The sequence below is a fragment of the Hetaerina americana genome, unplaced genomic scaffold (assembly GCF_022747635.1).
Source record: "Hetaerina americana unplaced genomic scaffold, ioHetAmer1.1.p SCAF_4, whole genome shotgun sequence".
NCBI classification, from domain to species: domain Eukaryota; kingdom Metazoa; phylum Arthropoda; class Insecta; order Odonata; family Calopterygidae; genus Hetaerina; species Hetaerina americana.
In genome coordinates this window covers 35436093-35461349 of record NW_027286985.1, presented here as the reverse complement: position 1 = coordinate 35461349, position 25257 = coordinate 35436093, and the positions used below count along the sequence as shown (strand labels likewise).

The 25257-nt window shown below is 39.0% G+C and overlaps 1 protein-coding gene across 1 annotated transcript in view; it reads right to left on the bottom strand.

Moving 5' to 3' along the window:
* Cht10 (Chitinase 10) overlaps positions 1–25257 on the bottom strand; it is a 164758-nt gene that overhangs the window by 59702 nt on the left and 79799 nt on the right. The window contains exons 2-3 of the mRNA XM_071590218.1: positions 3756–4040; positions 590–841 (exon numbers count right to left, since the gene is read on the bottom strand). Coding sequence (XP_071446319.1) covers positions 590–841; positions 3756–4040 — 537 coding nt within the window. The remainder of the gene's footprint in view (positions 1–589; positions 842–3755; positions 4041–25257) is intronic.

Genomic DNA, 25257 nt, shown 5'->3' with positions numbered 1-25257 from the left:
AATGAACTTGATGAGCAAATTTTCCGTTTCACACGGCTGAATTCAATAAAGAAATATTCTACTCTAACAGTATACTCTTTTATGAAGAGAAAAACTATATTTTGCAAACAAGACTCCGGTCTCGAGAGGAGGAGCGAAAAGACGATCGAAGTGAAACATCATTCAATTGAAATTCTTTTGGAAGTAACTAAGAACCTATTCCAAATCAATAAAGGCATTTCTTGTTTACCATAAATTGCCCACTGATGCCAGTGACAGTATTTAAGAAGCTATAATGGAATAACTTTACTCCTCTCGACTAAATAAAAAAATTATCCCGCGAGTATAAGGAAAAAAACCGAACTTGATTTAAGAAAAGACCATTTTGAAAATATGCAAAAATACAGCCACTTTTCACCAAATTACGATGGCCTGGGCTTTTGCTGTTTTACGATGAGAGGAAAAAGGTCATATTTGTGCCGCGGTAGAGCAACACTACGCATGGCACATCAGGACAACTTGTAGATACAACATCCGCAGATTCGACCGAACAAGCACACCTCGACACTTTGCCACTCTCCGGGTGGCCGCGACCGTCCCAGCCACTCACCTTTGACAATGTCGAAGTCCTCGTTGTGCGGCGTGATGGCGAAAGAGTGCGGGTCAAGGGCCGCGAATGCGTAGATGAGGTGCGTGCAGGCGAGAGGGTCCAGCGAAGTGCTGGAGAAGTCCATCGGCTCCCTTCTGTAAGCGGACCAACTCTCCACGTAGCACACGATTCGGCGGGAGGGTGAGTCCGATTTGGTTGCACTGGGCCGGTAGGCGGCGAATTTCTCGAAATTGCCAGTGCCGGGTTGTCCACCTTAAGGAAAACAATGGGTTTCAATCTATAAAAGATTTGATGATGGGTGAGGGGAGAGGAATCGCCTCCAGATGAAATGCGACGAAAATACCACACTTGATAGATTAAATTGAGCCTCAATGATTGGGGGAGAGGGAGACTTAGATGAGGTAAGGATACACATTGCGTGAAGGATATGGATGGCCATAAGAGATATTCACGCTGAAGTACATGACCATCTTCAAGCTCTAATACTAACTTTCGGCTGACTGAAGCAAATTTTTGGTAGTGCATGTGCTCACGGAAACTCGACTTCAATTAAAATCGCCATTATATGTACGAAAATGGGCTCAAAATTTTCCACAAGAATTTTAGAAAAACAAATAAACAATAAAATATATCCTATTACTTGATTTAAAAATAGTTGCAATTAATTTTTATGCTATTACTACTAGTGTGTAAATTCACGTGCGGTTTTTAAGGATGGTCATTCATACATTTCATCAACATTAATCTTTCCGTCTTTGTTTAAAAAAATATCACATTTTAGCGCCATGTCGATTTTGGATGAAAAACATTCAATTTCACCGAACATCCACCACCAGCCCTCAACATTCAAAGAGCCTGTTTTTCATAGATGCAAATGAATAAACTTATAAGTAGTTCCTTTAAAAAATCAATCATGAACTTCATACAAAACTTAAAACATTGTACTTGATAAAATTTGTTGTCTCAGGCGTAACTTTGTGGAATTTGCATAACATATTGAAATGTAATGAAATAATTGACTTTGTAATTCCACACACTTTATTTAAAAAACACACGACCCAGGTTTCGACGTTGAACGTCATCATCAGGTGGTCCTCATAGAAGCACGCTGGCTATATATACCTTCTGATCATAGGAGGGGGGGGGTTGGTCAGAGAGGGAGGTCGGAGGGGTAAAAAAGGTTACAATGTAGCTGGGAAGAAAAGAGAATTACATTTTTGATTTAGAAGAGTGGTAGGTCTAGGAGTGGGGAGTGGGAGGGATACAAAATTTCGTTGGCAAGATCATCTTTCCAACGGACACATTTCAAAATTTCTAACTGCTCCAAAGCATCGAGCCTTTGACCTTTTTCTTCAAAATGAATAATTTTTGTCACAAAGTCACTTTTGTGATCACTTTCGATGAGGTGTTTTGCAAAGAGGGATGTTATGTTCTTATTTTTTACACATGTTTGGTGTTCTTTAATCCTTTCTTTAAATTTCCGTCCTGTTTGTCCAATATACTTTGTGCTACAATCCGAGCACTTTAACTCATACACTCCACTCCTCTCGTTTTCGGGGACTTTGTCTTTAGTGTGAGAGATCAGGTTCTTAAGGCATGAACGACTGTAAAAGGCACATTTAATTTTTTCTTTAGGTAAACTTTTAATTACTTTTTGAGAAATAGTCCCTAGATATAGTATTCTCCGCCATTTGGCAGTGGGATCTTTTACATGTTCGGGGTTGTAAATGTGGCTTAAGGCTATTTTTGTAAGTTTATTCCGGTAAAGTTTATTTATTAGATCTTCTGAATACCCATTGTTTACTGCTAACGTTTTAATTACATTAAGTTCCTTATTTACATTGAATTTTGACATAGGGATAGCGGTCAAACGGTGGATCATTGCATGAAATGCCGAAAGCTTTTGGGTGAAGCAATGCCTTGAAGAGAATTTAATTAATTGGTCTGTATACATTTCTTTCCTAAAAATGGAATACTGTAACCCATCTTTGTCTTTAGAAATGGATAGGTCGAGGAAATTCAGGGAACCTTTTTCCTCTTTTTCACACGTGAATTGTACATTAGAATTGATAGAATTTAGATGTGCTAGAAACTGATCTAGTTGCCTATCAGAACCTGTCCACACACAGAAGACATCGTCTACATATCTTAACCAACAAAATACATTATTAATGAGAGGGTAGGCTGAGGAGAACAAAACTTTTTCAAAATTGTCCATATACATATCGGCCAGGAGTGGGGACAAGGGCGAGCCCATGGCTAAACCATTGGGTTGTTGGAAATAGGTACCATTAAAAATGAAATAATTTTGGGAAACACACGTCTTAAGTAATGCACAAAGTTCACTTATAGCTGGAACTGGGATGGATTTCCGGATGAGGATGTCTTCGGCAAGGTTCACCGCTTCCATGGGTGGCACGTTGGTGAAAAGGTTGCGTACATCAAAGGAAACAAGCATGCACTTTTTCGGGATGACCTTTTTCGTAATTCTCTTTTCTTCCCAGCTACATTGTAACCTTTTTTACCCCTCCGACCTCCCTCTCTGACCAACCCCCCCCCTCCTATGATCAGAAGGTATATATAGCCAGCGTGCTTCTATGAGGACCACCTGATGATGACGTTCAACGTCGAAACCTGGGTCGTGTGTTTTTTAAATAAAGTGTGTGGAATTACAAAGTCAATTATTTCATTACATTTCAATTGTACTTGATGTTATACAGACAAGGGTTAAGTATTTTGGCATTCGCTCAGAAGGCTATGAATCTGTAAAAGTATTTTTAAATGGACTCGCAGGTTTGAAAAACTGAGCCAAACCCTTAAAAGTTTCAGTTTTTGAGGTTCTCTCAGTTTAACACCAAACTTGGACTAGCTACAGTTGTCGGAAGATTTTGAGGCAAAGAGTTTGAATTCAGAAATCATAGAACTTGAAGCCTACAAAGTTCTTAACAAAACAATCACTTTGCTGATCTCTGGTAATCACAATGTGGGTATCCTCTTTTTAAATCTCTCACATGAATTTTAGAAAAGTGATCACGCTTTTTCAAATACCACTCTCTTGTGTAATAACTGATACCCGATTAAGCGTGGCAACGTTATCATTTTCTATGGGAACGATATCCTCAAAGAAAAATTGGTAAATTTCTTCCTGCGGTACTTTCCGACTCACCTTTGATCTTCTTCTTGAAGACGTGCACCCTCCCCTTGCGTCCACCTTCCTTTATCGTCGCCGACATGATGGGACGGCCGACGGGCTTGGCGCCCGACCTGGCCACCCGGTACCAGCCGACGGGACCGGGGACCAGACCAAAGTAGAGCGGAAAAGGTGGGGCGGGTGGCGGGTAGAATCCAAACGACGGTGGGGATGGAAGACTCTCCACTGCCGCCCTGTATGGGATACTCTCCCGGGCCCTGAGGAATATCGCAGCCGGTTTAGTGAGAAAATCAGAAAAGTCTTTACAGATATAACAAAAAAATTTAAAAGATCATCCAAGCATGAGCTACCCTTTGTCCTTCATTTCGTCTTACCCTTACCTTTCATGAGCCAACCTATATTTGCCATTTATTTCATTTAACAAAGAATGCATTCTTTCCCTAAAAACCATTTAGGTAGGGACAGGAATGAGGGGTAGAAGAGGCCTTTTGGTCCTGTACAAAGCGCTTTAACTCGTGCTGTAAACTTGGGAGACATTAAAATGAAAGGAGACCCAGATTGGGAGTGATAGCGAGACATATCTGAGTTCCTTGGTCTCTAATGTTTCTTTTGGGTGGACAAAGATTGAATATCGCGACTTCTTCGCTTCGCCTTATAAGACAAAGCCTGACACACCAAGCTGCATTAAACTTTTCTTCAATGCCGTATACATTCCATCTGAACGCCCTACCCTCAACAACAAGTCCTCAATATTCCATCGACAGTAAAATTGCTCTGCATCCACCTTTCCTGCTTCCTTTGGATTTTTCCCAGCAATCATTTCTCATCTCCCACCATGCCTAATGTCTCTTCGTTGGTTTTTGTTCAAAAGAAATGAAAGTTTTCGGAAAGTCAATTCGTCCACTCACTCCCAGTTTAACTTAAATTTGGAAGCACGACAGTGTGGTTTTAGCAAAGGGCTGTTTTAACTCAATTAAATTTGCCATTGAAAAAGTTCTCAAAAGTCAAGTGTCACGAAGAAATATCATTTTTATTTTGGGTGCCTATCTTAAGGATACGTAAATGGGTTTAGTTATAAATTGACAGATAACTTTAGTTGTAAATTGACGGATAATTCATTCATAAAACCCACGAGTACACGTAAGGACCTAATTCGGGTGGAGAACGATATACGCAAGTGTTTATCCTTACTTTGGAATTAGCTCTACTCGAAAATTGTCCTGAGAAGCCGTAATGTACATATTTTGGGACTTCTGAAAATTTCCTCGATACTTCCTATTTGTAACGATGCATGCAATGTCCACGATGAGTGGGCGGTAGCTCTGGATGCAATACTTCACAAAAATTTTCTGGAATTAAAAGTTTAAACAAAGGACCAAGGATATATTTCAGAAGCGAATGAAGGAAATCGACGAGGATAAATCATCCAGCATTGCGTTCTTACCTGTCTCTCGCTGTGGGGACATGCTCCACTGCTTCACGTAATGGAAGAGAACGAGTTCCGAAAGCATCTTGTTTCACCCTCACCCAAGCCCTGTGAATGAAACATCTGATTAAACATTCATCAGTAAAAAAAAGCTTAAAATATAAAAATAATATACACAAAATAGTGAAATTATAAATCCAATCATAATTGCAACGAAATTCTAGAAGATTGAATGATCAAGGTCCATATTAGATACATATTGTAAAATAAATCACCTAGGTAGAGTAAAATGTAATTGAAATCCTTGAGTTTCTAGATTTAGATTGAGATTCATTTGAAAATCATCTAATCAGAGCATTTCTGAACCAAAATTTCAATTTTTATGTTGTGAGATATATTAAATGATCGTTGGGTGAATTAACATTCTCTGCAATGTCTAAACATCTTGAAAGTGTTGCTATTCTGAAGCATAAGGGCAGAATGGATAAATAATACCGAAAAGAAAAATTTTCAATCTTTAATTTTATTTGATTTTCACAGATTTACTTAAAATTCATCTCAAATTAAAATCGTAAAATACGATTCCCTAGTCTTGAGTTACCTATTGATTCTCAGTTTTTGCAAGTGGTTCATTCGATAAAGAAGGACGATACATTTTTCGTTTGCATTAATTGATATGCAAAACTTTAATTTTTTCATACAGCTAGTTTAATATTAAGTGTGTATGAGGTGCATATTTCATTAAGTTGACTCTAGTATTGCGTCAGCGTCAGGCGATGCAATATAAGACATGTTCAATCCGTCTACGACAACGATGGAGGTAATACTCGTCGATCAATACGCTGTATTAATATTATTATTTTTCCTGAACAGATGGTCATCCGAGAGTATGCAATGATACAGGAAGGTTGTGGAGCATCCGTTATTCCCGATAATGAAGAGAGAAATCGGTTTTAAATAGGGAAGACATTCAATTCCAAAGAAGGGTGAACTCTCGAGCAAAGGTCACTGCTCTTGCAGAAGTAAACATTTGATTTCATTGCGAGAGAAGATTGTTATTTCCTTGGATTTGCGCGCGCGCACACACACACAAGCACACAGCCACTCACTTGTACGCGGAGGACTTATGGGAGGGGGGCGGTGGGTGATAGGGGATCCTCTCGACGGCGCTTCGCTGGAAGGTCGGCGCCTCATCCTCCGCCGCGGGAGCGCCCCAGAGCGGCGAGACGACGCCGAGCGCCGCGGTGACGAGCAGCAACCGCCACGGGAACATCACCTGGCCAATGACAAGAAACGAGACGGATATTTATTTTCGGGAAAGAATTGAAAAACACACACCCTTTCACAAACCAACGCTGACAATACGAAAGATGGTAAAATAAATAAATTAATAATAATGTTCACAGCAGCGATCATTACTTCATTGTTGCCATTCTGTGGGTGAAATCAGGAAGACTTAATTAGATATCAGAGAAGAAGGGATTACTCAATTTTCGCGAAGGATCGGAAAAAATCCAATTTGTGAAAGATATGAGAAAATTGAACGCAAATCAATAATTCCCAATGAGTGGGATGCTTCTTTTAGTTCAAGTAAGCAAATGGAGATTAGCTCAGGCAGTTGCGTGTTTAAGCACTGTTAATAAAACCAGAACTCGAAATAAAATGACTGCGGTAAAACTAGTGCCGGGCGCGGAGCCAACAATGGATGATTGCAGTCAGTACACTCACTTTACGTCAAAATGAATTTGTCTCCGTGGGGTGTCCTTACCTTGTAAATACCGTCAGTCTGACAGAAAATTTAAAAAATTGTAAGCACCGTCATTACTTTTAAAACATCTCAGTCAATATACCTTAGTCTCACAAAGTCGGAGAAAAGCTACACTGGTTTTTCGTTCACATAAATATGTACACCATAATTAACGAAAAAATCAATATCCATTCAATTTTTAATAAAAGCAAAAGCTTTCCTTAGGTAACTACATAGGTTTTACTCATGAGGAATAGTGCTTCTGTAAGGAAAAACAGAGAAAAATGTTTAACTTATTCCAAATAATTAAGAATTGTCGTAAGCGCTGAAAGTATTATCAGAATGGCTGCATCATCAAAATCTGCGAAGTCGGGCGTCAATTTAATGGAAATAATATGACTAAAAAGATAATATTTAGACTTTTTCTTTTCGTTTAACGCCTATCTTAAATCTTAAATTTAATCTTAAATCATCCTATCTCACAACCGCATTCCCCCAGATAACCTGATTCTTTGCGCAATTATATGTGCCATCAGTAAGCATTTTAATTTTAATTTTTACAATTTAAATCTTTGATTTGAAGAAAAAAATCAACTTAAGACGAGATTGGTTATATCTATCAGTGTAATATTTTAGTGTAGGGGCTGTTAAATATTTCCTATTGATTTCACAGGCAATCTGAATTTGTTGGTAGATATCGATGCCATTATGATGATAGCGAAAAAACTCAGGTGATAATAATCGATCACTTAAACTCAAATGTCAAATTAGCTATTACCATCAATTACTCAGTCACTACAAATTCCTGGATGCCTGTTCCAGTCGAGAGCTTCTAGTAATAATACGTGAATAATAGAATAAATCATTGTAACATTTAAAATATTCCATTTTAGGCACTGTCTAGTCTAAATTAATTTTAAACATTGTTTCGGGTAAGGCGTAAGGAATATTTATACCAACAGCATTCCTCCGACGAGGCCGTCGTCTTTTGGTCAGATGAGATTGCCGCATTTTCATTCGTCTTATGCGACAAATAAAGGTTTTAATGTTTTGTGTTCTCTATCTATCTGTTTCATGTTTCGTATCTCTAAGGCATTGGAGTCATTTTATTATTTTATTTACTGAGGATTATTTCTTAATTCTATAACTTTTGAAAATTTTGCTTTTTTTTTAAAGATTCTCAGGAGTTTGAAAGAGTGTCAAGCAACGTATTATGGAATGGAATAGGCGGCATGCTTTTTTCTTTCATTATTTTCACTCAGATGCCAATTTCGTATGTCTTTTTATGTATTTCGTAGACTTTTTTTTATGTATCCATTGAATGCGCATTGAATTTGCGATTTTCTTCTGCGGATAGAAATGACTCGTCAGTAGTGGTTCTTGTCCGGTGTCCGAACGGCAAATTTTGAATGAATTTTGTTTTTGACTATTTGACCAGAAAACAGGCTGGAAGGCTAGTTTCTCTTAGGCGCTACTTTGGAGTGATATTTCATACTGGAGAGACGCTTCGTATTTCCACACATAATTATTTATTACATGGAAAAGATTTAGACTGAAAAAGCCTGAGAAGCTGGAATTTATATTGTTTTTAATCAAAAATAACAACAATGATCATTATAAACGCACAATTCGTAGGTGGAAGAAAACTTACGTTAGCAGATATCGAACCTGCGACCTCGGGATTGACAAGAAGGTAAGTTACCCAACTGCCATTTAAGTCAGATAATGTGAAAACATATCGAATATACCATCATATTATCTACTTCTTTGGCTGACTAATATTGGCTTTGGCTCTCCTTATTTTGAAGGTTCCAACATCGACAAATCGTTAAAATCGGCTTAATATGGCCGATGATCGAACAGTAATAAAAATATCGCAGAAAAATATTTTTTAGGCTCAGAATGTATTTATTTTCCTAGTCGCATATTCGCCTTGACACACACTGCTGACACTTCATCAAACGGCGAATGGGGAATGTGAGCGACCGTTTCAAGGTCACCGGGAAGCCAAGCGTTCTCCGAATAATAAAGAGATTGCATTTGAGCTTTGAAAACTTCATAACTACTATTGAGGAGAAAATCATATGGAATATATATATATATATATATATATATATATATATATATATATATATATATATATATATATATATATATATATATATATATTCTATATATATATATATATATATTTTATATATATATATATATATATATATATATATATTCTATATATATATATATATTTTATATATATATATATATATATATATATATATATATATATATATATATGTATGTATGTATGTATACTTTTAAGCATTGATGGTTTCTTTATGGAATCGATTCATATAGGAAATGTAAAAATAGTAGCTGAAAATTTACCACGATACAAACCGGGTTTCGACGTTCGACGACCTGAAGATGACATTGAACGTCGACATCCGGGTCGTATCATAATAAATATTTAGTGGAACCGCAAAGTTACAATTTTTTCATAGCCTATATATACGTAAGCAAATTAGAGGGCGACAAGTAATTGTTCTTGTAATTTAAATCAGCTTGATGGATAAACGTTTACTCAAACATATGCATGTATAACAAAATATATAACAGAGATTATTACGAGTAAAATAAACAAAGAAGCGATCTCCAATTCCAATGATATTCCTGAAGCTCCGAAAATTACCCCAGGTTTCATGGACGAAAGAGTGCATTAATTGCCCTTTTCCAGGAGGATTAGCATGATTAAGTTGAAATATTTCCTTGATATCCTGCCGAACAACAAATTTCTTGGGCCATTTTTTAGAAAGACTAGGAAAACTAGTCCATCATATCACCATATTACCAACGATGTAATTTTTCATCAACTTATTTGACACCGACGACTATTACTGAGGAGAGAGGAGGGCCATCATTCGATATGTCGGGTCGATGAAAACCACCTGCGTACGCTACATGGAACACATATATTGTGTTGGACCCTGCAGTAATAACTATCATTAAATATGCATGGTGCGTCACCGGAAACAGCGATCATAAATTGTATCTTGAAGTACGAAATGGCTGCTCAAAGAATAAGTGATACTGACTATGGCAGAAGATAATCTTGATATTTTCTCGAGAGGCAACAATCTCTGAGATGATTCGACGAGTAATAATTTCAGAATGGATAACCGAATGAAAGTTTGCAACTATAAGAGGGATGGTAAAATAAAACCATTTTCATTAGTAAAAATATTGAGAAGTGAGATGCAGTGGTTACAGAAAGACCCCTGAAGTTCAGTGGCGTCGAGAGTAGATAGATTAATTTAATTCAAGCGACAAATAAATTTAGAGAAAACCCCTTAAAACACTGGACTAATATTCATCTATCCTTTTTCATTTTCAATATATTTTCATTGAGAAAAGAATTTCACAGAGTATCGCCAAAAAAAAGAAAATACTGAAGAGGTAATAATAGAATATTAATTGTTGCCAGAGTTCATGAATTAGAAATGTCTTTTTAAATTTACGAATAACAATGTTTGGTCTTTCTCAGCGTTTTTCTATTCCTTATTTTCCACCACTCGTTTGCCACCAAGAATTTCGTGTACTAGTTCCTCAAAGGCGAAAATTAACATACAGGTAACATTATATTTCGTGTACTTGAGAGAGTGTCTAACGTTATCAAAAGAGTGGCATTTTTTAGTGCCCAAATTACGTAAATCAACCAGAAGATTGATTGAGTTGATAGGTGAGGGAGGGTTGAGCTCATTACATTATATGCCAAGCCCTATGGTGTGTGAAATTCACTTTAAAGGATAGGGAGGTGAGTTTCCTTCCTACAGAGTGTCAAATATTTTTTAAAAAATATTTCGTATTTTCCTAAACAAATTAAAATGACTATTTACCTTGAGGTTCTCCGACAGTTCACGTAAGTCTTCCACTTAAAAAATTCCGAATGGTGACAGCATGAGAATTATACTCAATGTACACGTCCGACTTGTCTGGTTAGTGATCTGGTGACCAGGCATTGGAAAAAACTACTACCTCGCGTCAATGCAGGGAGACCAAGCTCGAGTCGCAAATGCAAAAAGGGCAGCGGAGTGCGAAGGGACTTCGCGGGGGGAGGCGAAATGGGGTTTATTTATGCGCATGGGAGAAGACCCAAGACGGTTGCTAATTCCCGTGTCCTCGAGAAGGGACCCTCCTAAGTGGCAGCCACCGCCGGTATCCTGACTCACTCGCTCAGAAAGAACAGAGAAGGTCGTCCTTGAGCAACACAATGGACAGATGGTGGACCTTATTTGATCGCACCAATTGGGGGCCACCGTGTGTGTATGCTTGTGTCCGCCGACAGGACAGCGGCGAGCATACATATATATATTTGCCATGCCCAGAATATTTATCGAGAGATAATCGCCAGACTGCTATCCTATCGCGCGCAGCAGGAGAATGCACGTAATATGCTCAATGAAAACACCATCAAACTTTCATTTTCACGATAAAATATTAATGTCGGGTGAACCGATTTCGCGTGTTAAGATAAATGAATTTCATTACTCCCGAATAATTATATTCCCGCTTGTATCTACATCCACTTAGATTATATCTTCAATTTAAGTGAAGGTAGAGAAGTCGGCAAATATGCTTCCAGATAATGAGCAAGCTGAGCTAATATGTACTGCAAACCCTAAGTTCACGGAATACAAAATATTACAGTCAATTTAAAAAAATGAACTTAAATTTTTCAGTATGAAAGCTTATACAGCATACTTTTTCCGGGGTTTCCGGGCAATGGCTTAGGAAAATGCCAAATTTCCGTTTCTCAAAAAATCTGTCGGACGGTGCATTGCGCTTGAGCTGCTCTCCACATAGCAATCAAGCCGGAATTAGGATACCACTGAAAAACCCTGTCAACGCCGGGATTTCAACTCCAGACCCCGAGATTAGAATCCAATGCACTAACCGCCGCATCAACCCGCACACGTATGGAGCAGGATTCAGTTATGGGTTGCTCAAAACATATACACAAAAATGTTAACCTGTTATATTGATAAACTAGTACTCTTCAAAAAATACTAATTTAATTCGTCGAACTTGTGAGAGATTAAATAAAATTATACTTATTGTTTATGGTTTTTCGTAGAAGGTAAAATATTGGTACCAGAATAGATCAAACATTTGGTCAAGGCAACGAGTTGAACGCCACTTCACGTACACGCTCCACTGTCTCGTCTCCTTTCGTCCCTCTCCGCCACACCCCTTCCCATCTGGAGTTACGTCACCTAGTGGCCCCATAACGTGTTTTAAATCCTTATGATTTCCCCTCTCCCCCTTTCCTCTAGTAGTAACCTTTGAATAGTGGTCAGGGAAGGGATGGATCGAATGGAAACGCGTTCTTTTCGAGGCAACGGCCGTGACACCACGAAGTGCGAAAAAACGACACTCCAGGGAAATCTGCGTTTCCGAGCACGCAGCTGCGATCAATTTCCTCGCGGGGACACAAGGCGCGGGGGCGCGCGGGGGCACGCAGACGGAGGAACAAGCTCATCGAGGGTAAGGGGAGAAGGGCACAAGGGGACGCGATGGAACGGGGGGCCTGATGCCATCCTCTCATCCGTGAGCACACATCTTTTATCCTATGTCACATCTTTAAGGTGGGAAATGGATACATCCAAGTTTTGTCGCCCGTCGTTGCGCTTGCATTTCAAATGCAATATTCCAAAAGTTCGTACGGCCAAGTTGCAAATGACAAACAAGACTCTTTGAGTTTTCTGCGTCAGGACTGGGCTGACGAAGTCTCGATGCAAAATATGTTTTATATCCTGAAGAAGTCCCCATCAGAGTAGGAGAAACTTATGTGAAATGCCAATCCGGCAAGTGATATTCGTACATTAGAATAGGGGGACCGTTCCTTTCCCTGTCCCAGTCCAAGTTTCCCCAGGAAGATCTGGGAATCATAAGAACATTACAACTAGAGCTAAGCAAAGGTGCACGAAGGCGTCACCTGGAATCGAACCCGGGCCCTTCAATTAGTTGTGCCTAGCCAAATGGATTATCACGCCCCGGAAAATCCAAGAATATTGTTCACTACTAATTGAACGCGAAAGTTCGACTAAAGCTGCATCCAGGCGCCTAAATTGCTCAATCCTAAATCAATTTAGGGAGAACGCCATCTTGAAGTGTGTCCAAACTCGTTATGCAGCGAGAGGGCGCAAATTTAGGCACTTATTTTGACCCCAATATTTAGGACACAAGAAGTAAAATTAAGAAATAATTAGCAAGAAAAGTGCGCGTAAATATAAATGAACTACACATGACACATAGCTTACGTATCTTAAAACAATTACAGACAAGGATTAATGACCAAAAAACTACCCTAGAGTGAAATACCACACAATAAGATAAAAAGTTTAAAACTATTGAAACGTAATACTATCTTACCTAATCATGAGCGCAAAATATGAAAAAAGGTGGATACGAATACGCGTATTTCGGTCACAAGTAGCCCTCTTATGCGTATTGAAGGTGAATTGTCACGAAAGCATAATTTGAAGTGGGCTGAGTGGAGTCTTTTCATTTATTCAATACTGCTTGCCGTAAGAGCTCAATTCAATCAATATCATATTGGTATATTGTTCTAGGTAATTGATTCTACTAATTTGAGCAAATATAAGGTCACACAATGCATATCAATATTGTTTCCCGTCAAAATCAAAATTATAATTCCCCTTCATGAATTCCATGACCCGAACGTCCTCGCACTGGCGTAATGACCAATTTATCTAGCGACTGATTTATTACCGATTTTTAACCAAGAATTTTTCCATTTCCCGATAACCTTGAGCTAGCAGTTTCTGTAAGGTGAATTCTCTTTTTATTAATTCAACATGTTACAAAAAATAATGAAAATGGAAAACTTATAAAAATATGTGATACTAATGGCGATGTCACAGGAAAGTGGAGCAGAAACCAATTTTTGGTTGGAGGATATTTCGATAGAACCGCGGGTAATCCGCCAAACAAAACTCAAAAAGGTTGGATTTCTAGGTATGAACTTTACCAATGATAAAACAGCTTTCACAAGGGCGATTATGATCCACCTACCTATGCACACTTTCGCGACTAGAAATCCGGAATGATCGATTAAAGCAGCCGTCCGAAAGGTACAAAAACGAGGCAAGGTACAAAAAATGTTTGGCCCTGTTCGAAATCACGTACTAAAATTATTTTAACAGTTTCAGGGATTGTCCATTTCACTTTTTAAAGAATTGAAAAAAATATTCGATCCTAATCTATTTTATTTATTATTGTTTTTGGAATGCAAGAGACAAAAATGTAACTGTGGAGTGAATTGGGTGAATCGTATGTAATTCTACACAAATTGAATTACAGTTACACCTAAGGAAGTCAATTCATTACGTTTTCCCACAAATATTAACCCTTTATTTACGAAATTTCGCACAAGAATGATTTCCATCAAAATATTCTGTTGATAAAACAGACCCAAAATTCGAAATATCAGAGGGGAAGGAAGTGTTATATCAAGCTGAAGTACTAAATCTAATAAACCTATAAATAAATAATTAAACGCATACATTGATAACAATTGAGCATAAGAATAATAAAATACAGGCACAGTTACAAGAGACTTCGACATCGATAAAATATCATGAAATATTTATCATAATGAATGGATTCTCAATCTGTGGTTATCGTCTTTCATCTGCAATCTTCCGAATCTGCATAACAAATCTCATTAAAGTGAAGAAGTGACTGTATCACTAATAGGAGATAATACAATAAAGAGAAAATAGAAAGGCTATCTTTTCAGCGGCAGAGGCTAAATAGGCAAAAAATATAATTGGTTTAGAAAGAAAATTGAAATAAAATCCACTCTACCATTCACAAGGGATAAAGGAACGTTCTAAATTTAAAAAATATTCACAGCTACACTAGTCTTAAGCGAAGCAGCCTTGAGACAATTTAGATGGACCAGATGACTGGAAAAATCGAGCAGCAGAGTGAATCATGGGTAATGCTAATCGACATAAAGAAGAAATAATAGCAATATATCAGTCTGGCAAAGGTGTGGGAAGGAAACTCGACAATTTTGAAGCTATTATGTTCTTTATGCAAAAATATAAAAAATATTACAATGAAGATCTTCATGAAATAAAATAAAATTTAAAACGGTAAGAAACCGTTCAAATAATATCATATTGGGAAAGGACCTTATTGTATCCGAAACCCTGGGGTAATTCAATTTTATAATTTCGAAGAAAGACAATAAATTGAAGAAGGGAGATATATAACGGGTAGTTGTAACAGACAGAAAATTATGAATAGTTACAGAAGTAACAAGGGTTCAATCCGTGACCACGTTCCCTGAAATCTTCAAATATAATAATGAAAAAGTGCAAAGTCCGATCATAAAAAAATAAAAACTGAAATTTGAGCAATGCACTTATTGAGGAAATATAAAGAGAGGGCATAATCATGAACAAAAGTCGCAGAAAACGTGTTAAAATTATAGAAGACCTAAGGCAATAATCCAAGCTGAAGAATTAGCTTAAGTGCATTATAAAACATCTATCAGCTTAGCTAATTTTTACTTTGAATATCAAGTAATTGAATGATCCTTTTTCAATGCATAATGATTGATGATGCGGCGATGAATAATCATTATTAAACTTGCCTTAAAGAGTTGGGCTTATGTTTTACAAACAGCACGCCTTCGCACACCCTTTCACTCAGACCTGTGGTAGCTTACTGGGTAATATGCAGATACAATTTCTTGCACAAATTGTGTTACATACGAGAAATCACCCAGCGTGCTGTTAAAACATTCAGCAATCTGGTTGCGATACATCACTAGCGACCTTGAGTAGTGACAATTTGCGAATGTTCGTGGAAGTTGGAGGTTTGATCTGATGTCGTGACGATCGTTCTTCGTGAAAGATAAAATCGGAATGCTTTCGAGGAAAAAAAATTCAGGGAAGTCACGGCTTACAAGGGATTCCACTCTTCCATGGAGGAATCTCGCTGTGGAAAAGGAAAATATTTCGGATGAGGAGACTGAAATCAGCATCAGACGCAGGGCGAGGCATTCACTCCTCAGAGTGGCGACAAAATGTTATCGATAAGAATGATTGAGGCACTCGGAAAGGGAAGAATCAAAGGATTTGTAAGGGCACGGGCAACATGTCACGACCGTATGAGAGGTACACGAGAAATCTCTCAGAAAGAATTCCTTAAGGACAAAACAAAAGGAAATTATATCGAATTATTTTTACCGCGAATGCTGGCTGAATAAAATTTACTGGCCACCCATCACCAATAATATTCAAGGTCTTCCCATGACATTCAGTAAAACTAGGAGGATGGAATTTCGTGATTCTTCTTTTACAAGAAGACTTCGTGCACTTTGATTCCAGAGCTGAACCCAACGAACAAAGCAGAGGCTATATTTCAGTCACGCCACGGGGAACAATAACACCCTGTTTTTTCTCATAGAGGGATTGTAAAGAAACCTTGCATTCCAGTGTAAAAGAAATACCAAAAGGAAAGAATAAAATCCTTAACACTACGATAAAGTGCTAATATCGATTGTCAGTTTTGAGAAGGAGAGATTAATTAAAGAATTGAAATGCATTAAGGTAGATCTAATTGCTTTGTATTTAAATCTTGTATATATGACGGTTGATAACGCACTAATCCCCGATTATTGTTATTAGGTAATCTACCGGTTAAGGTAGGTTTTTGGATGGACATAATTACCAATTAAACAATTTGTGACCCCTTGCAAAACACAACATCCTACTTTATATCAGGTCCCTCTTCAGCTCTGAGTACATTCTTCCTCCCTTCATCCCGTCCAAAATCCCTATCCTGTTCCTTCCCTTTCCTCGTTTGCCTAACATTCTCCCCTCAATTACAGTCTTCAACATCCCGCTGCCGGTCAATACCCCCTTCAGCCACTTTTCCTGCCTCCATAGGATTGCTCCCAACAAACCCCTCTCTTCGCCCACCATACCAAGTACTTCCTCGTTTTAATCCCCGATATCAACTTATACTCTCACAACACTACGGTGTTACATTTCGGTCATAGTTATAAAAAGGTACCTGAAAACTAGGTAAAAATTTGAATCGAGAAAAAAGTCGAGTTCACCGCATTTGTGCCCTTAATTTAGCTTGATAGCCTGTAATATTTTAAAGAGGGAACAATATGGGAAAACTGTTCTACAACACCAAGCCGATTCTCACTCAAGTGGTTGAAAACTAGAATTTTTTTAATTGTGCGCTTCCAAAAGGTGATGTCACGTTACTTCTCCGAAAATTCAAACCAACGGACGCGAAACAAAGCTTATTGGATCTCTCGACAGGAATTCGACACATCCTTTGTCCCCTCAAGTTATGGCCTGCTAACAATAAGTTACACCTTCCCTATAAATGTTTGCTCTCTTACTCTTTTCCTCCTGCCTAATGAATGCCACTAACATCCCTTCCGGGTGGGGATCCCCGAACAGGGAAAAGAGAGTAATCTAGTTGGAAAAAGTACTACCCTTCAGCAGTGAAACCACGGCACATTCCACCTAGAAAGTTTTACTTAAAAGTTCACTGCCCGTATGTATGACTGTTTTGTGAGCATAAAACCGCCCTGGCCCGCCCTTCTTAGTTACTTCAGTCCGTCATATTTATGCTAATCTCCAAAGTAGTTTTCATGAAATTACTTCCCAAAGATTTAATATGATTTATTATTTTTAATAGGATTAATGATATTTTAAATTATATTTAATGACAATATCCTAATTAATAATATTAGAATTTAAAAAAATTGTTAGTAAGCGTTTCTACTCTTTGCTTAATTTGTCTCCAGACTTAATAATCTTTTCAGGAGACAGCAGCGATTAAAACTATCCTCACGAAATAAGTTAAGCGAAGGAAAACCACATCCTAATTTTTGTTCCGCTGGAATCAACGTCATATCCTGATTTGCGGCGGCGGCGGGTTGTACCTAGCACCCCTCCCCCCCTCGCCGTGAGAATTGAACGCGTGTTCGCTTATTTAAGGTACACAACTAATTGCTTACCAGAGAAGAAAGATACTTCAAGAACTGATTAATAAAGATATCACCAATTAAACTTTAAAAAGTCTTTTCTCGAGGCTTTCCCGAAATAGGCCGCGGGCCTCGTCGATCCACAGGGTAGGTCTGTGACTGACTAGCGTGGGTGGTCACATCCAAAGGGCTCGTTCCCCCCAGGTCGCCCTCGCCCACTCCGTCTCCATTGTTCCTCCCCAGTCCCTTTTTTAAAATTTTATTTTAAGTGATACCCCCTCCCCTTCCTCGTCTCGCGCCCCTCCACTCCACCCCTCCTCGGTCACACCGTGCACCGATCTCCGTCACGAGAACAGCTCATCCGGAAGGCACAAAGAAAACACCTCCAGGGCGCATGCGTGCCTCGGGTTGTGTGGTGGCGGGGCCATCGAGAAGGGACGCCGCCGAGACCGATGAGTAGGGACGGGAGGTTGGGAGGAGGGGAGAGAGTGGGAGGAGGAGGGCTCGTGACTCAAACGGACGTAGGAGTGACGGGTGGGTGTGGTGAGAGTCGCTGGACTGGAGGGAAGGCGCCTCCGTGCGAGTTTCTTTTCCTTCCTTCGTATTTTTATTCTTTCTCGGGAATCGCGCCATTTCCTCCCGAATTTTCTTTCGTTGGACACTTCGTTTTCCTTTCACATGATTCATCGAAGGTATTCCGGCCAAACGTCTAGTCCCTCTTGCTGATTCGGAGCCGATCGTGTCATCGAACATATTGAGATAATGTCCCTATTCATTTAAAGAACAGCAATCTTTATTGTGCGCAACCACCGTGAACTCAATGTTACTCTCCGATTTTGCAGAGCTTCCAATACCGCAGTAGTTAATCGGATCTTAATTCACACTAAGCCTTAAGGTATGTGAGATTCAATATAAGGATAAGGGGAAGAGTTCATTTCCTTGTCCCTCCTAGGTAGATGACGCACATGAAAAATCACAGCTGGGAGAGTTCGAAAACTTGAACCCGTGACAGCAGTCGAGTTTTCGACCTCCTAGGATTCCGTGCCTCCAGTAGACCATAATTACCACTCCTATCTTAAGATGTTTAAAGGAGCTTGAATTTTTTTATAGTATATGAGATGGAGGAGACATAAAACACTGCATTAGAGTCACATTGCTCGAAGGTGTAGTCGGAAGCCCATTTAGAACTGGTTTGGTCTTGAGAGAAATAAAGACGAGCTTTCATCAGCAAACAAACCAAATTGTGGTCAGAGCACAAACTTAACAATGTAGCTTAAGAATTAATAAATAAATAAAAAATGTATGTAATGATTCAAATACCACTGAATCCGTGTTTTTAACAATAGTTTTACTGTAGTTTTTGATATCATGGAGATATTGTGTTAAGGATGTGAGATAAAGAAGAATTTTAAGGATACTTCTAAGGATTAATTTTTGAAAAACCGATGTTAGACTTTTACAAAATTTAAAATGAAATACTTGCAATCAGAAATCACTGTCTGAAGCGTCACGCTGCAGTCAATAATACTACCGTTCTGGAAATAATTTCAAAGTTCAAAATTGCTACCTTTAGGAAGGTACTACAAATGTATTTTTAATTTGTCTCTTGGCTGATTTTCTGATGGATTATGGCAGTATACGGTTCAGTGACACGGAATATTTGACCAAGGGAGAATAGAAATATTGGAAGAATAGAAGCCTTTGATACATGGTGCTGAATACCGAAGATTAAATGGAAAGGCAAAAAAAGTGAGGAACGAGGAAGTATAAAGAAAGCAGAAAAGAAAAGTCCACACAGAGTACTCTACAGCATAGAAGAACTAGATAGATTGGACAAGTACAGTGGATTAGTTGGCAATATAACAGCAGGGAAAATTGAAGGGAAGGCCCCGCAAGGAAGACCAAGAGACAAGTACATAGGACAAATCTAGAAGGACGTAAAACAGAAATACTATCGCAAAGAGAGAATAATGAGCACTGAATAGAGAAGAATGAAGGGCTGCAGTAAACCAATCTTAGAACTGAAATACTAATAATAATAATCAATACAGTTACAATCTTTATTTGATTTTTGCCAATTCGAACGAGTGAAGAGAATGTAGAGAGGCCGAGACGTGAGATTTTCATGGATTTTAATAAATGGTTTCACAACAATTTCTGTTTCAAAAATTAGTTGGTAAAATTTTCAGATCGAAGGTGACAAAAATTACTCATTCAAGATGATTTGGGATTTTTTCAATGCGATGGGGTAGATTACAATTTCCTATTTCTAAGATTTTTGATACAACCGATCGCCTAAGTACATACCGCCCTTTCAGCTTCGCGGTTGGACTTCCTAAGATAAAGACACCTAGCTCACTGGGAACACTTCCAATTGAAATTTTTCGCGCAGTAAAACTCAGAATCTATTTTCGAGAAAATAACTTCCACTAAGGTCGTCGAATCTTAACTTAAGCTTCAAGATCTCGAAACGAGAGTGCACGCGCCCGATGAGACCTACGCTCGTGGAACGGGGGTACGACGGGGGACATCAGGGAGCAGGAGAGAGCGAAATGCAAAGAGTTGCATCGACCACGACTCCATTGGCATTGACCTTGGGGAGTTGATGTAGGGGATGAGGGTACTCTGCCGGCACGGAGGAAGGGGGGAAATGAATGGAATCGGTGGAGGGAGGAGGAGCGGAGACGCGCACGGCGAAAAGGAAGAAGAGTTGAAGTGAGGGTCGCGCGCGGGGGGTGGGTTCTAGCCGATGGGAGGAGGGGGAGAATGTACACTTCTGCTTCCAGGGATTTATTCAAATAGGGAGGGAGAACTAAAGGGGGATGGGTTGTGGACGGTGGGCACTTGGCGCGGCGCCGCCCCCTTGAATATTCTCGCTGCGTTGCAAAAGGAGGAGAGGAACTCTGGGAATGGAAGATGAGGGGAGAGGCACGGTGGCGGGGCCCCGGAGGACTTACTACAAGAGGGAAGTCACGGCCGAGTGCACACGCGATTGAAAGGTACCCCAGACCCGCCACTTCGAGGGAAGAGCGGGATTGAACACTGAATGATATCCCCGTTTAAATTAGACGAGGAGGAAAGGTGGCCTATAAAAATGCATTTATATGTTCAGAATTATCAATTATGGCACCCATCCTGCCGCTATCCACCCCTATCAACCACGAATTTGCGGTCATAAAATGAACTCCAGGCAGATTGGAACCTCTAATCGCCATGTTAGCTGAGATTTCGATATCTAAGGGGCCAACTTGGACATTCTATCTAATTAGGTAACTATGACTGTTGCCTATCTGTATTTAATCATATATTTTCAGGCCGCCACAAGCAGGGTTTACCTCTATACCAACCGTCATTTACCCCTCATATGGGTCATTCCGTGGTTTTTTTACCAGAAAATGACCGGCACACGGGAAAAAGTCTATGAATTTGCCCACTATCATTAACATTCAATGCATATCCTTTATAGCGCGTCATTTTCTTTCCCTGGAAGAGGACAATGCACAACTATATTTCCTCGAGTTCATCTTCGCACAACTCCATGTTTTTTTTTTTGAAATATTATTCCTATCGTATAGAGGGAAATAATTATATCCACTTAATGTCACTCCTGGTGAATCAATCAAATGATATGCTCATTTACAGCGTGTATGATGGCGTCCGCGAAGAGGTAAAAGATCAGGGAATCGCTAGGACGCTGAATACGGCTATGTATTATTTATTGTGACAACAAAATCAATCACAATTTAAAATACTGATCTTCAAGTCGTAATAAACAAGAAATATTTGCAGCATTGAAGTAATAATGGTATACATAATTATCTGATCCCAAAAGTAATGAAGTACTGAGTGATTTTGCTTTCAATTGATTACAATAACAATCTTATGACCGCGGAGTAAAATTCCCTCCTAAGATTTCTTTAGCGGGAGGTAAAATGCACGCGATAAAATGAGAAAGTGGAAATAGCTTTGACAGAGGTAGGAAGTGACTCAATTGAGGCATTCCACTGGAACACATTTGTTAAGTTAATGAAAAAATGCCCAAAAAACAACGAAAAATATGAAGCCAAAACACCGAGAGGATTTGTTGGCTACCATATCGCATATTTTTCATTGATCAGGTAGCATTTCTAGAGGACGAGATTTGAGTTATGAATACGACGGGAAAAATGTTTAGCTTAAAATCATTGCTCCATTGATTTTTTTACAAGAATCAACTCGTATAACGAAAATCAAACGCGGAATAGTCCATTTCTCATTCCTACGGATGCTCAACAGTCAATAGCCATTATACAGATGCAGAGAAAAATCTCAAATTCTTGTGCAGTAAATCAAAGAAGGAAATATCAGCATGTAAAGTATTACAATGCCCGACTCAAATGAATAAAATTTCAGCCCGCATGCCCAGTGGAATTTTCCGAGATATCTACCTATGTGATTTCAATCGCAGCTCCACCAACAGACGGCTGCTACGGCAGGAGTATATCCGTTCAAAAAAAACAGAGAAGGTAGAGAGAAAAAAATTAAAATGAAACTTCAACGGAATGAACGCCCCTCTCTTGGTTTAAAATCTTAGTCTTAATGATTATTATTTCACAGAATAATGAAAATGAAATATAAAAGAATAAAAAATAGGGATTCTGCTGGGTTACCGCGGTTATAATACTGTCCAAAGATTTAAAAAAATCGGCTATCAATTTTATGACTCTAAAAGAGTAAACACCATCCTCAAAAGGTGTAACTACGGAGCCGGTAAAGGTAATTGTATTGAAGTCGACAGCAACCCTTCGGGAAAAAACTGCTTCCTACTGAATCATTCCAGACGTATACAATAAATCAAAGAACAAAAGCGCCATAAAACCCAATGATGTGAAGTAAGAAAGGGAAGTTCTACAAGTCAAATGAACTGTTTATTGCTACTACATGTGTTTGAAAATGCATCAACACCTTAGGTACTGAGGATAAGGTTCGCAGGGCTCATATTAAAACCTTCTCGTTTAATTTAATCGTAAGTTCAAATACTTGTCCCTATCAAGAAATATTATTTTAAATACAACCCGTCGACAAATTGCTCCAATTAAAATGGCGAATTGTAACTTGGGCTCAAATCGATGACAATTCGGTCACTACCGCTCATTATTATCTATCAACAACTACTTCTAGAGATCACAATTTTAATTTCACACTTAAACGATATACCAGGGGCTGAGGTGTGGTAATCAATAAATGATCCCATGAATACGAATCGAGACGCTTCAAAAGGTCGTAAAACAATGAGAAGCGACCACATATATTATGATCTACTACCTTGCCCCAGCCTTGTCCCATTCAAATGAAACACACTGCAAATCGTGTAAATCATACAATCGTGTGAAATTCATACATCCATGCAGTACGGCAGCCATGGCTATAAGGTTCAGCTACTGAATGGAGGGTCCTAGTTAAAATCGTGAAAACACATCTGTACAATCTTCAGCGTCTCCAAAGCTGTGTGATTTTTCGGTCGACAGATCTTCCGAAGGAAAGAAAAGAAACCCTAGAAGGCATAGGGATATGGAAAGGAACTGGTACCCCAACCTTGACGTGTGAATGCTACACACCGCCTTAAAGTTTAGAACAGGTTAGACTTTATTCTTGTCCTGCGTTTTAAAATATATTCAATAATGTTCTAGATTCTCAGGAGCTAGTTTGAGAGGACGAGGGTTTTATTAAGTGAAATGAAAACCTAAACTGCACCCCAATGAACATCTGTGTGTGTGTGTGTGTGTGTGTGAGTGTGTGAGTCTGGTCAATATCGCCAGCCCGGAGAAAGACAAATGGTTTTTGCGAAAAGTTGGTTAAAAAAAAACAACCGCCGAAGTTTTTACACCCGAGTATCGGAGGAAATGACTTCTCATGCACTAACTCTTCACCCATCCATCCGTCTAACAGCAAAGTGAATAGTCTCTCTCTCCGGTCGCCTTGCATGCCTTCACTCTCTCTCGGTGTCGTCTACGCCTCTTGCTCCCTCCCTTCCTTGCGGCTAATGGACCGGTTCTCTCCCCCTCGCTCTTCTTCCACCCCCGTTCCTCCTCCCTGCTTCCGAGGGCGTTGTCATGACGGAGATGAGAGCGAAAGAGCGGACGACGAGACGGGCGGGGGAGAGGAAGAGAGAGCTATGGAGCTGAGAAGAGGTGGAAGCCTAGAAATTATACCGGACGGGTTATGGGGGCGAAATGGGCGAAGTTCCCCGGCCGTCGGCGTTTTAGTGCTGAGCACCGCGACGAAAATTAACTGCAGGGTGAGCGGCGTATACTTCGGAGAGCCTGAGCTGGGAATTGAACGCGCTTTTTTTTAGAAATATGTTTTATTCTTCCATCGACAAATGCCCACGAACTAAGGTTCTTAATGAAAGATCTTGGATAATACGATTGCCAGAGTAGCGAACACGATCGCCAATGGTGAAGGATATTGCTAGCTATAGCAATTTAATTTCATTTACCCATAGCTTCCCATTGTTTTCTACAAATTCTACTTCTCGTACCAAAAAGATTAAATTCTTACTTGCGTTGCCATTTTTCTGTAAAAAATCAATGGCATTTTGACGAAAAAAATTATATCTACAAATATACAGCCAAATTACACGTTCCTACGTGGCATTTTCATAACCATAGGGCCGTATTTATTCGGCCAGTAATCATGACGCAATTAATAGATTGAAGCGGAAAGAGTAAGACTTGTGTCTTTTATACGAAAACATTTATGGAACCGATAAAATTAAAATGTATAAGTATAGGGATTTTCGTTGGATTCCAAAACACTTGCCTTTTTTAAACGAATTCACGGTAAATGCCGAAAAATAATTATAAATTATGAAAATATGCAAGCAACAAACGAATAGAAAATAGTGGTAATATTGCAAGTTGTATACCGTTCACTTAAAAATTACACTCATGGATCAACAAATTATTTCAGCCTTCTATGTCGAATAAGATGCCCTCGCTATCCGAGCCTTCACAGAAGGGTGGTGAAGGAAATTATTTGCTCATACATTTGACAGGGGAATTACAATATCAACTCCTGGTATAGTGGTAAGCGAAAAAAAGACTGCTTTTTTTACCCTAGCAATAAATTTAATAGGCTTGAAAATTTACAGCCCTCAATTTCATCTTAGAATGAAAGACGGAAAAAGAGTGGCCCTTAAGCGAGATCAGGCAACAAGCAGCGACTCCCTAAATAAAAAAGAGACAATATGGAGTACATAAAGAGACAAAAAATGACAGAAAACTTGATGTATGAATTGATATAAAGTTTAGAAGCTACT